The sequence below is a fragment of the Eulemur rufifrons genome, chromosome 15 (assembly GCF_041146395.1).
Source record: "Eulemur rufifrons isolate Redbay chromosome 15, OSU_ERuf_1, whole genome shotgun sequence".
NCBI lineage: Eukaryota > Metazoa > Chordata > Mammalia > Primates > Lemuridae > Eulemur > Eulemur rufifrons.
Genome location: NC_090997.1, coordinates 101,839,350 through 101,852,666, shown reverse-complemented (window position 1 = coordinate 101,852,666; position 13,317 = coordinate 101,839,350). Strand labels below are relative to the sequence as shown.

General features: G+C 45.6%; 1 protein-coding gene across 1 annotated transcript in view; it reads right to left on the bottom strand.

Annotated features, from left to right (window-relative positions):
- FNDC1 (fibronectin type III domain containing 1) overlaps positions 1 to 13,317 on the bottom strand; it is an 88,416-nt gene that overhangs the window by 40,780 nt on the left and 34,319 nt on the right. Inside the window, exons 5-8 of the mRNA XM_069487852.1 lie at positions 7,797 to 8,003; positions 3,918 to 4,016; positions 2,291 to 2,408; positions 226 to 413 (exon numbers count right to left, since the gene is read on the bottom strand). Of these exons, the coding sequence (XP_069343953.1) occupies positions 226 to 413; positions 2,291 to 2,408; positions 3,918 to 4,016; positions 7,797 to 8,003 (612 nt within the window). The remainder of the gene's footprint in view (positions 1 to 225; positions 414 to 2,290; positions 2,409 to 3,917; positions 4,017 to 7,796; positions 8,004 to 13,317) is intronic.

Sequence of the window (13,317 nt, the reverse complement as noted above, 5' to 3'; positions counted from 1 at the left end):
CTAGTGGAAAAGGCCAGCGAAGGGTACGACATGGACCCAAGGAAACAGCTCCCTAACTTCTCCGCATTTGTACACAGAAACACGACCAAAATTTAGGGTTCATGTGTCTTTCAAAAATGCCTGTGCTAGCCTTTGTCACTATTGGCTTCTTAAACTGTTTACTTTAAATCTTATTTTAGGAATAATTCCCAAATTGAAAATCCAAAGGCCATTTCAAATACAGACCAGATTCTGGTGTTCTTTGGAAGACTGATATACTCCATTTGCCATCTCTTTCACCCTGTGAAATCCGGACTGCAAATTCGTACACGGTATCTGGAATCAGGTTCTCGATCAACACACGCCTATTAGTGATTTGCTTGTAATCCCACCTGGCGGATTCTCCCTTTTCTCGATAGCGCACGGTGTACTGTCTATAAGAAAATGCAACACAACAATGTATCCAAATTCTCTGCAACTGAACAGGAGACTAGGTTCCTGCTGTTTTTCCTTCCCCGTAAGTGATGAATTCTGGAGATAAGTAGGGAAATCAAACAGGAGAAAAATCTAAACTTCTCACTGTGTTACTGGCTCAAAGAATTTGCTTAAGTTCCAGGCAAAGGTGTCTGTAACACAGGCCAGGAAAGATGGAGCTTGGTGTCTTTTCAAGACCAAAGTCTTAACGGCTCAAGAGACCAAGCAGAGATTACAAAGGGAAGGGATGGACAGGAGACAGATTTTATGAGGCCGCCACCTTGTCAGGGGTATGTGTGCGTTGGTGTCTGTGTTGGTGGGAAAGGGGCAATATTAAGGACCAGGAGGAACCCAGGGTATCTTGGATCTCCAGAGAAAAAGACAAAAAAAAAACACAAAAAACTCATTTCATGCCAAATCAGGCATGTTTTCTATAGGTTCAGGAAGAAAGGGAACATGTGGTTTTGAGTAGACTTATTGCCATGAAAAGGAGCAAAAATGTGTAACAAATAGAGTGGAACAGGGGAACTCAGGAAAGGAACTCCGGTGTGTGACTAGCAGGGAGAGAAATGCGATGTGACCCAACATGGAATATCCAACAACCCCAGATACCTGCATCACTCTGAGAGTTGCAAACACTGTTTACTGGATTCTTTTTAAAAGAAATTTTCTTTGTAGCCTCTCTGCAGTAGAAAGCACTTGATCCATTAAAAATGTGCTGTTTGTCACATTTAGTAGGTCAGGAGAAGGCTTCAGCTGAAGACATAGCACCCCAATTAACACAACAGTTCTGCTAAGAAAACGTAAGCCTTCTCTGATTTCCAGCAAGATGTTGGAAATCAAAGCCCAGTGGCAATCAGGGACACTTAATGCTCAGGAAGGCCGTACCGCTAGGGAGAGAATTGCTATGAATCTTCTGAGGTCTTTCAAAAAGTGCAGATGTCTTTTTCAATTGCAGACAGTGAAGGAAACTATCTAAAATGAACAACAGTCTATATATGTATATAATCTCAACATTATGTTCCATTCACTTTAAAGTACATTCCCTTTTTCTGGTTGCAGATAGGTTCAAAATTAATACATAATAAGTAGGCCACCAAATTTGGGGCTTGCTCTTGGTTACATAAACTATGCAGTCATTGAACACATAAAATTTTGATGGATATATTTAATCTACCACTAACCAGAAATGGTGCTCCCAATGGTCTTTTAATATACAAATTATTTTAACCTTGTTACTGTTTTTTCTTCTATTGCTATTGCAAATGAATATAAAAACCAGAATAGCACAACATCATGGTCTAAGGGACACTAAAGTGCATTTTGTTATGCACCAACAAGCTGGACATGAAGCAATTCAGTGTTGGACAAATGTCTAATAAGGAGCCACTAAGTGTGAGGCATTAGACAAATGCCCACCACTCTACAGAAAATCCACCTTACTGTGACTCTTCCTGGGTAACGGGAGGAATGGTAAGACTCTCCCCGAGATGGACCCTGTGCATGAACAGAACATGAATGAAACAAGGCAACACGGATGGAAGCAAAGAAAGAAATGCAATCTAGGAGATTTCCAGACACAAGATCCAACTCTGAGCCAGTGCGATGTGAGGTCCTCTGTGTGTATTACACACGAGACCCTGGTCGAATTTGATTTGTGAGAAATGTGTGACCACACTCGGGATTGACTACGTTGCCATAAAACCTTCCACCATCGAGCTACAAAAGGGGCCGGCATCCATACAAATCCAAAAGTAACATCATTAAACACATGTCTTTTTAGGGCCAGAAACTGCACATCTCTCATACATAAAGACAAAGAAATAAGCAAATGTACCTTGATGCAACAACTTTCTTCTGTTTTTCCAAAACAGGATCCACCCAGGCCACAAGCACAGACTGGGATGACATAACCCGGACAGTGATGTCTTTAGGTACATCCAGTTCATCCTCTTCTGAAATGACAACAGGACCCATAGAAAAGGCTTTCTCTAACAATGGGCTCTGCCCTGAGTTCCTCTGGATCTGAGTCTACTATTCGCCCTGTATAATTTTTAGATTGCTTATGCTTGATGTAGACAAAATGAAACAGATGGGAAGTTAAGCAATTATTTGATTGGTCTGTGTAGGAAAGCAAAAATTTCCACTCTTGCTTTTCTTAACCACAGCCTGAGAAATGGGCAGTTCACTTTAAAAGCTGCCCAACCCAGTCGACATACGGAACAGTACAAAGCGGGTGCTGGCCCTGGCCAAAGACAGTCCAGGGGTCTCCGTGTTTTCTTCAATGCACACAGTAACTTTCTGGGAAATAATAAACTTTTTATAGAAAGCAAAAGTTTAGGGGAAGAAAAGCTCAATTCATATTTCCTTGGCGATTATGGCATGAAATGAAAATTGGTTTCAAACAACTGCAAGAATCATATTGGGCTCAATGTCCTCACATTTTAGAATAGGTGATTCCACGGCAGATTAAAATTTATATTCAGATATAAAATAGAATTCAGTCTGTCAATTTCTTACAGAAATTCAGCTTTGTTGTTAGTAGAATATATCATAGTCACGAAGCTTAGTCTTAGATCAATCTCTAACAAATTAAGACTTATGTCTTTAATATTGCCTTTTAGTCTTCTGGGTTTTTTGTTTTGCTATTTGTTTGGTTTTGCGTATGTTTCATTTTACTTTCCAGGGGCCACGTTTCTAAAGGATGTGCAGAAACAGGGGAAGGTGGAAATATTTAGCCTGTTAGAAAAGTGACAAGGGACTTTTCCTCTGGCAGAAATTAATAAATAATAATAGTGGAACATCATATATTTGGGCTTCTTTATATAATGTAAAATAAATTTCATTTTGTGTCATGAGTTCATGAAAATAATTATAGGTTGTATAGTTGTAAATTGTCTCTTTAAATTAAGCCACATGGTCCAGAAAAGGTATATGTAGTTTGTTAATATACAAGTAATATAACAAACATCTGTGAAGGAGCATGGGAAAAAGTGTCCCTTAGTATGTGGACAGTGATCAGGCTATCAGCAAACCATTATAACATTTTTTCTCGCTATTCTCAATGCCATTTGAATGCAATGTTAGCTGAAATCACATTAGCATGCTATCTACACCTGCCTTTCTTTCTTTTACTTCATTCAGTGCCTCACTGAGGGCAGCTTATGGGTGGACCAGACTATGCCTTTCCATGGGATAAATGTTTGGCTACTCCTAACATGGCAAATCTACTGCACAGCAAAGCCACTCAACATATGCAAGGAAATCTATTCTGTCACAAGAACACTCCAGGCTCTGCATATAAAAGTAGCACACTTGCACCTAAAATATGACCAAGTCTGCCCTGTTGTTTCTTTTATCCTCAGAAACATTCATGTCATTCATCAGCCAGCCAGCACCATTTGGAAACAACAAGGCATTCATATTAGACCACGGTTTGACCAAATGCATCCTTACAAACATACCTGAAATCTTCCGTTTGGTTAGGGCAGCTCTGTAGACCGGCTGGCTCCGCCCCTGGGAGTTCATGGACTGCAGGGAGACCACGTACACTGACTCCGAGGCTGTGGACCAGGGAGCGACGGATGAAACTCTGGGCTTGGACCTCTTGGGAACACACATCCCCTGGGGGTCTGCATCCCCCCCTCCCCTTCCCTCTGCATTCCCACTTCTTCAGGGCAACGAAAGATGAGCCCAAGAACTATAGGAACTAAACTCAGAAAGAACACTATTATGTTAGAAAATGAGGAACTGATTTTTACCTATAATTTCTGAAAAATGAGTTTCTTATCAACATCAAAAAGAGATGAGCAATGCTTTAAAAAATAAAATATCATATTTACCCACATAATTCCTCTAATTTATTTTTTACAATTTATTTATTTCCTTTTTTTAAATTTCAGAATATTATGGGGGTACAAACATTTTGGTTACATATAATGCCTTTGCATCGCCCAAGCCAGAGCTACAAGCATGCCCATACCCCATAGAGTGCGCTAATTTCTTTTTATTTATAAAATAGAGAACAGGGAGTTACTCTGTTTTTATCCGTCATCAGAAAGAAAGGAGAAAAGAACAGCAGATGCGCTATGTTAATAGCCCAGAAGGTCTTTATTTTCTCGTGGGATGCTGTGCCCTTTGAAACTAAAATCCTCAGAACAGAGTCTCTGAAGATTTGCTAAGAATAAATGGAACAGTTTAAATGTATCCTTTATTTCTGGATGGTTCTTTCAGTTAGTTCCAACTTTTTATATACTGGGATTCTGCAGGGCGACCGCTGGACTTGAGCATGAAAGCATCTGAGTACACGGAAGGAGTCCTCGCACGGACTCCCCCCTACACCGAGGGATGACTGTATTGGGGGGAAAAAACAAAATGATGGAGTAAAATTTGTACTCTTGAGCACTATGGAATCACAGAGTCTGAAACCCAGGTAAACCTCAGTTATTTTCTAATTTGACCTTCTTATTTTACACGTAAGGACATAAAGTCATAATGATTGAGTGACTTGCCCAAGGTTACGCCTGCAAGAAGCACTCATAATCTTCTCTGAATCCAAAATTGCTAATGCCGAACTCTAGGCTCTACTGAACAAGCCTCTTACTCAAGCTTTAATCAATTCAAAAATAAAAATGAGGCAACTTGACTGATTTCTAGTGCAGACAGTTGTATTATTAGGCAATATCTAGGTACAATAACAGAGGCTGACACTAAGATCCTAAAGGGAGTTCAGAACATAGGACTCCTCCTTCCGGCATTGCAAACTTTCAGATGTCAGGGAAAAATCAACCCTTTGTCTTTACAAACTTGTTCAGTGAAACATAAAAGGATACCTGTGTTCACAAATCTCACACAGAGGGACCTATTTATATAGAGTGAACTGCTGTCTACTAATCAGAGATTTCAAGGGAAGGGGATGATATTTGAAAGCAGGAGAAGCTCGTGCTGTGACATGAGAACATTATTTACACTAAGTCACTCACGTCTCACTCTACCAAAGAATTTGCAATGCGTGTTGTGTGAAAGCAAGGGATCACATTGGTAACACTTGGATTCACAGAACATCAAACTGAGCTTCTGTACAGAGAGTCACTTCAGATCAGTTAATTTTTTGGTGTTATTCACAGTGGAATTGTGCCAAAAGTAAACAAAGAAAAAATGTGCCATCCGACCTCACGGCCCAGGAGCACGGTAAGTAACCACCCGTGGAGCGCACTGCCCCACCCTTCATCCAGAACCACCAAGAAGTGAATCCTTTCCCACAACCAAAATGTTTCCACGTATTCAGTGTACTGCTTAAAGTTCCTAGATTATTTTTATGCCCAGATTCTTGATTTGCTGAGCTCTTGAAACTAAACTTGGCCCAAGAAGACCATTAAGGAAAAGTTCTCTCCTGCAGTAACTACCATAGCAGCTCTCGTGTATCGGTCTCTGCCCTGGGCTACCCATTTCACACGTGACGAAGCCCCAGGAGGAAGCTCCTCTCACTGTCTCCATTTCTCAGATGCAGAACAGGCTCAGAGGGCTGAGATGACCACCGGGGTCACAGAGTAAGTGGCAGGCCCCTCGCAGGTCTGCGGGCTCCAACGCCAAGGCTCTTAATAACCGCAGCTGAGGAGGGGCGGCCCCAGGCAGCGATCCGTCTCCTCTCCGTGGAGACGCAATGAAGAACACGCGCTGGTACACAAACATACCTCCTCTGTGCCCCTGATTACTGAATAAAGGGGGGAAATGAAATTTCCAAAATGACCCCGTCGTCACCAGCCAGAGCCAACACATGGGCCCACTTCCCGACCTCAAGTGTGCAGGGTGGCAGAAACACCCTGCCTCGACTTCTAAGGGTCTGTCGTAACCTCCTGAAGGACTCCCCACTTCCTCGTTCTTCAGCAGAACCCTGTTCCCGCTATCTCCTCTCCCCGGATGGTCCCGTGGCCCCTCCAGCTGCAGCACTTGCTCGAACATCACCTTCTCTGTGGGGCCTCCTTTGACCCTCGAGTCAACACTGGCGCCTCCCCCGGGACCGTGCCTGACACAGGAGAGGCCCAGTAGGACGTGTTTTGTGAATGGCACAGAGAGTGATGCTCTGCTGCCCCCACCTCAGGCCCACCTCCCACCCCGAGGCCTCTTAATATGTGACCACTCTCTGCAGTACCGCAGGCTTGGTGGCATCTCTGTTACAAACAGAATGGAGTCCTATGCTCGATAAACAAGGAGACAGGGTCCCTGTGTCACGGCAGGTCCAATCCTACATCTCTAGAGGGTCCACTTGAGCCCCAACTTGCCCCCGCAAGATGAGGCAAGCTTCCAGTGAGCCCTCCTCCTCCTCGTGGTAACCTCTTACATCATTCACGACTGCAAGCCCAGGGCTTTTTATGTGGTAGTAGTTCAAACACTAACATTTCTACCAGAAGCCCAAGAGGCCTGCCCTATCCATGCGGTCTGGGACTTGCCCACTCCTGTCCAGTATTTTCAGGCGAAAAAGAAAAATCTTTCCGCCAGTGGCTCGCTACTGAAGAAATGAAAAAAAGAGCAGGCCTTGTCAGATGAAAAACTTGTCAACGTTCAATGACATTTTAACGTGTGTTGTCTATGAAAGACTCAGAACAATGAAAACTGTCTATTTAAAAAGGTAGAATTTGGTCCACGTCACCAAAATAGTGCTATTTTACCCGCACAGTAAAACTATCTGGGCATAGGGGGTCAAACCCAGAATTAGGCAGACTCCGCCACCCAAGCAGGCCTGGACCCTACGGGTGCCCCCAGAGCCCGCTGCCCCTGGCAGGGAGACATGAAGGGGCCCAGCCACACTTACCCGACGCTCTTTCCGATCCGCCAAGTAGATGAGGGAGGCAGGAGAGAGACAGCTATTGGCACTGTCTCCGCATGCAGGAAGCACCAGGCCGCAGAGGAGGCCCGTGTCCCTGACCAGCCTGTTGCTGGATAAGCCCAGCACGGATCAGGACCCCACCCGGGCCAGAGCCACACATGTAGTCCCTCCCGGCCACAGCGAGGGCCCCCTCCTGCATTCCACAGCCACTGCCTCCTCCACCCACCAAGGGGTGGGGGAAGGGGGGCGGCCTGACTTGCAGTTGCCCTCGGCTGCCACCACGTCCCACCTCTGTGGGACCCGAGGTCCAGCGTCCTAGGATTCTGAGACAAAGCTTCAAAGCACAAAATGACGAAGACGGAGCCAAGATGGCAAAAGCATCAGCCCCGTCTCAAGTAATACCTGGAAAATGGACATTACAACCAAAATAGAATGTTCTGTCATGAATGAGCTTCTAAATACTAAAACAATCACGAAGATCATTAAAACACTTAATGCCAATGAATATTAAACTCACCCAGCTTCTTAATTTCGTGTGTCCGCTCATCTCTCGTCAGTGGAACATAATTCATCTTCCGGCCACTCTCCCCATAGCCCAGGAGAAAACCCCGAGATCTGCGTGGACTCTTGGCTCCAGACAGGCGTGGCGCCTTCCACGCGACAGACAGCCTGTCGTCTGAGGACCGGACACGCACACGCAAGGGCTTGTTGGGCACTTCCTTTTCTTAAAGAGGACACGACACAGAGCCGTTAGACAGTTTACCACCTAGAGTTTACGATTATGCATAAGAAGTCTCCCCAAACACCGAGCCTCAACAAGTATCCATTTTTGGTAATTAAATCTAGTAAGAACGTTTTTTTCCCAAGGGCATCAACACTCCATCCACATGTTCCCCTCACATTTCATAAGGTCTCAAGAACTTAACACGAAAACATTCTATGTTGGGAGACGCTGGCCAGACATCTTGGAGGTTTGACAATGTCCCCTTTCATCTAGCTCCTTTGGCCCCCCCGTAAGGCCAAAACTATATATTCCCTGGCAAGAGCTAAAGGTCAGTGTAAAAATATAGCAGAGACACATTATGTGCTATTTATAACTGTCCTCCAGAAAGCTTTTTCACTGTAATGTTGAAAAGATGGGCTTCCTTGCCTTTGCAATGAACCACTAGGAGCTAAATACTAACTGACTTCGGTTGGGGTCTTAATTTTCCTTCCATGTCTAAGTCTTGCTCCTCCAGACAGATCCTGGTCATGCTACACCATCGTTGCTATCCTCGGGGTCTGCGGTTTTCTTCTCGCTAAACTAATCAATTTTGAGAAATCCTCTTGCTAAAACCATTAATCTCAAGAAATGCTCTCATTGCTAACTTTTTCACAGCAGTGCATTCTGGTGGCCGATACTTAGTGTCTAAAGTTTTGTTTTTACATCAAGTTAACAGCTGGCATGTTTGGGACCATACAACCTCCGCCTTGCCCACTTCTAACAGTGGACCACATTCTAGCCCTCCTTTGAGGATCTGGCTGGGCCTACAGGAATCTCTTTAATTCTGTAAGGCAGTTACTTTCCAGGCATTCTCCCTCTACTATGTCCATCAACTCCATCATCAATTCTGACTAATTTTATGAGACTGAAAAATTCCCAGCTAAGCTAGCATGTCAACACTAAGATATAAAAACAAAAACTAATATCATGAATTAGTGTGAGCTTCAATAACACAGAAATAAGTAGCCATTGGAGACAGTTATTCTGAAATGCCAGACACCTGGTTCCAGCATCCTGAATCGAATCAAAATGAACATCCATTTGTAGATTGGCTGGAGTTACCTAATCAGTCCCTGGGTACTCCATTCCTAACAGCCACTGAGAGAGCACCATGTTTCAACAAGTGTTTCCCCCGATATACAAAGTAGTCATTATTTAAAAGGTTTTAATCCAATAGTATAGTCCAGTAAAATGAGCAAATCTATTGAAAACACACGCACGGGCCTTATGTGAGTCAGCTAAACAATAAATTATAGCACGGAGATGGCACTCCCTGCCCTGGAGTTCCGCTCCAGTCTGGAAATCTTTCCAGCCTTGGATCTGGAATGGGAACGGTGCTCCAACAGGGCTCCTGGAGACTTCGCTGTCACCCCGGGGCCTTGGGGGGGGTTGCAGGTCTCTGCTCCAAACAGGACACACAGATTCATACTCGGCAACCCCTGACGCTCAACAGTAAGATGGTGAAAAAAACAATAATAAAAAAGACCATTGGGATTTCCTAAAGTGATGGGGTCCCTGAGGAGGAGGAAGTGAAGTTCGAAGGACAGGGGCAGTCACAGACGGCACAGGTTTGCTGCCTGAGGTGCCCAGCCCATGGCTCCGTCTTGACCCACACCAGCCACACAGCCCAACGGCAGGGACAACAGCTGCCCTCTGGCACTGTCCGGGCTTCCCTGTCCCGGGCTCCGGCCTCACTGTCTAACCACTCCACCCCGGGGCCCAAGAAGGAGGCCAGGCCCTGAGCTGCTGCGGGGAGCAGGGCTGAGGCTGGTTTTTGCAGCCATCACATTGCCTGCTTTACATAGAATTTTACAGTTTGTGACAAGCTCTCTCACAGTTTATCTTAGCTGTCCTCGCCACAGCCCTGAGGTAAGTAGGGTGGACATCAGCATCCCCAAGAGAAAACTGAGGCCCACAGAGGTGAAGCAGTTGACCTAAGGTCACACAGATGGTAGTGCCAAGCAGGGATCCGAATTCAGCCACTGGGATTCCAAGGTCCAGCCCTTTTCAACTATGCCCTTCCATTTGAGCTCCCCTCCCACCCCAAGCACCGTCTCCCCCACCTCCCAACCTCTTCTGCTAATGAACGTGAAACAAAGGCTTTGAGCCCACAGGCTCAGAGTGAGAACACACTGCCTTGCTCAGTAGGCGTTAAATACAGTCAACCAGACAGTATCTCCGCAGGTAGCAAACGCACGAGGACTCTCACCAAAGACTGCCCCAGGAGGAATGGCCCCACGACAACATGGAGCTCACTGTCTTGGTGAAAGCCACAGAGCGAAGTGAGGATGTCATCCCTCTAAACACTATCGTCTCTCTTTCAAATTTTTGGGTTTAGAAAAGTCAAACACATTTTTTTCATGTATTTTGAAAATTTCCCTTCCTTAATATTCTGGGTTAGATATACCATCAAAAATCTTTTATAGATCATCTGCTAATCCTTTTTTTTTTTGAGACAAGGTCTCTCTCTGTTGCCTAAGCTAGAGTGCAGTGACATCAGCCTAGCTCACTGCAACTTCAAACTCCCAGGCTCAAGTGATCCTCCTGCCTCAGCCTCCAGAGTAGCTAGGACTACAGGTACATGCCACCACACTCAAATAATTTTTGTTTTCTTTTTTATTTATTTATTTATTTATTTTTGGTAGAGATGAGGTCTCACTATGTTGCTCAGGCTGGTCTTGAACTCCTGGCCTCAAGCGATCCTCCCACCTCAGCCTCCTAAAGTGCCAGGATTACAGGCGTGAGCTACCATGCCCAGCCTGCTAATCCCCTTTTAAGATGAGGTACACAGTAAGAAAACTATGCATGTGGTTCAAATTCATTTGCAATAAATTATTTAAGTTTTTCTCTAAGTTGTGTGTGATAGGCTCATCAAAGCCTTCTGAAATTTTCTAATAAATCTCTATAAGTCCTTATCTTGAAAACAGGAAGTCGTAACTGCCAACAGTAATGGAGCTACATCCGCCAGTGCTGAACATATTTCAAACTGGGCATGACACGTTCCCTTGATTACTCCGGATACAACATAACCAGGTAAGTCATACTCAGAACTGGTTGACAAAAGAAGACCTGCAGCAATTAATTAGGCATCATCCACTTGGCACGGAAGCTGGGTGAAACAATCCATCCTGCTTGTAGTAGAGATCAGAAAGCCAGACAGCGTTAGACTATTTTGGATTTGTATCACCGGCTTTGCAACTCCATAAATATTCTTAAGTTGTATGGAATCAAAGTCTGTTCTTTTCATATAGAAAAAAATCCCAAATTCAACATGATGCTTTGCCCACTTATAATTCTATGCTAATTAAACTTGGTAGCTTCTGAATTGGGCTTACACAGGCTCTAACGTCAAAGTCTGAATGGAATCTATTACTTACTGGCTATGTGACTTTTAGAATTCTCCCTGAACTTCAGTTTGTTCTGCCACAAAATAGCACATAGCGTATCAGGTTTTGTGATGTGATCCATGGAAAGCATTCAGCACCGTACCGGGCATATACTGTATTAGGCACACTAGTTATGCTTGTGGCCACGACAAAAATGAAATCTCTCGTTCATTAGATTCACGACCCGAGTGGGCAGCGCCCTTCAGAAAGGGAGCCGTGAGTGTATCACAGAGTTACCGCCATGCCTTGCACGCAGGGGCATTAAACAAAGTCTTCAAAGAACCAGACATGAGCAAAAGACAGGAGTTATTGCCAAAGACCCCTTACACAGAATGTCTTTTCAGATAGGAGCTTGTCTATCCAGATGACTTTTTTGGCGCCATGAACTGAAAGCATTATTCATTAACTTCATCAACATTTAACAATTATCAATTACTCTAAGTCCTACTCTTCACTGGCATAAAGAATGCATGTTCCCTGCTGTCTGGTGGCCACTTTCTCTTGGTCTCAGTCTTGGCCGGCAGGACTTCTCACTTTCCTGCAGAACGTGAGGAATCACTCACGCTATCGCTTTGAAGAGCCCATGGTCTGTCTGGTTTGTTCCGTTACCAACCTGACGCCCCATGGTGCTGACCGCTGCCTTCACAAAGGTGGCCCTGATCCTCCTGCCTGTGGCCTGAAAGAGCAGGCCTGTGTGCTCATCCCGGAACATCAGCCTTCGATGAGCTGTGGACACTGAGCTCAGGCAGGAGGAGTCCCGCTGTCAGGGCAGAGCCTGGCTGCCCAGAGCTCCGTGTGCACCGGCAGCACCTGGAGGGCTGTGAACACGCACCCTGGTCTCCCCCCGCCCCCAGCGCAGGGCGGGATTCCAGGCCTCTGTGCACTCCTGATAAGCAGGCAAGGTGAGGAAGAGGAGCGCAAGCCTGGAGGAAGAAGAAGGGCGGGGACAGTGCGTTGGGGAGCAATGACGGCCAGGTGTGACTGCGGGATGGGTGGGACGCCTGCTCTACTCACCACACTCAGCGTCTGAATTCCCTGCCCCCGGCCAGGCCCAGGCCCGGCGCTGCCTGACATCTCCAGGTCGGTGGGCGGGGCAGAGCCCTTCCCAGCCTGCGGCTGCCACGCCGGTCCTTTGGGGGTAAGTTCTGACACATAACCTTCCTGAAAGACCTTTGGGAACTGATTCACAAAACTCTTCTACACACCTGATATTTGCAACACTTACTCCAAAGTCTCTCTTTAAGGCCGTATTTTCCTCTCCAATAAACAGCTTCAACGTTTTTAACTATTTACTTAATGAGTTTTTTGTGATATTTGGATAGGTCCAGCTATTTAACAACATGAAGGAGGAAGGGAATCTCTGTATTTTGGAATAGCGTCTGTCCGCGTGCCGCCATCCCACGTAAGTAACTGGATGTACCAAGGTATAGGGTGTCTGGCGTACACCTTCACAACACCCCAATAACAACCCTTCTACAGACAAACAAAGTGAGGCTCAGGAAGGTTGAGGGAAATTTTCAAACCCAGAAAGAGTCAGCACCAAGCAGGACGTGGACCTGTAGCCCCAGCTCTCTCCGCCTCCCCCCGTTGAGAAGCTCACGGCTGTGGCAGAGTTGGTGTCACCAGCAGCCACGTGGGGCACAAGCACGGCGCCTACTCTGGGAGAAGGGCCTCTTGGTGCCCCCCAAACACCTCTGGAGAAGGATATGGCATGCAGCACCAGGAACCCCTGTCCAAGACATTCTCATACACCCACTGACTGAAAATGCCGGCAAAACTCCCAAGGACCTGCCTGGTTGCTCTTCAGGGGAAGTCGGTGCCAACTGTCCCATCAGGACCTACTCATTGCACTAGCCAGCTTCAATCCCTAACTGCGCCTAGTGCTCCGA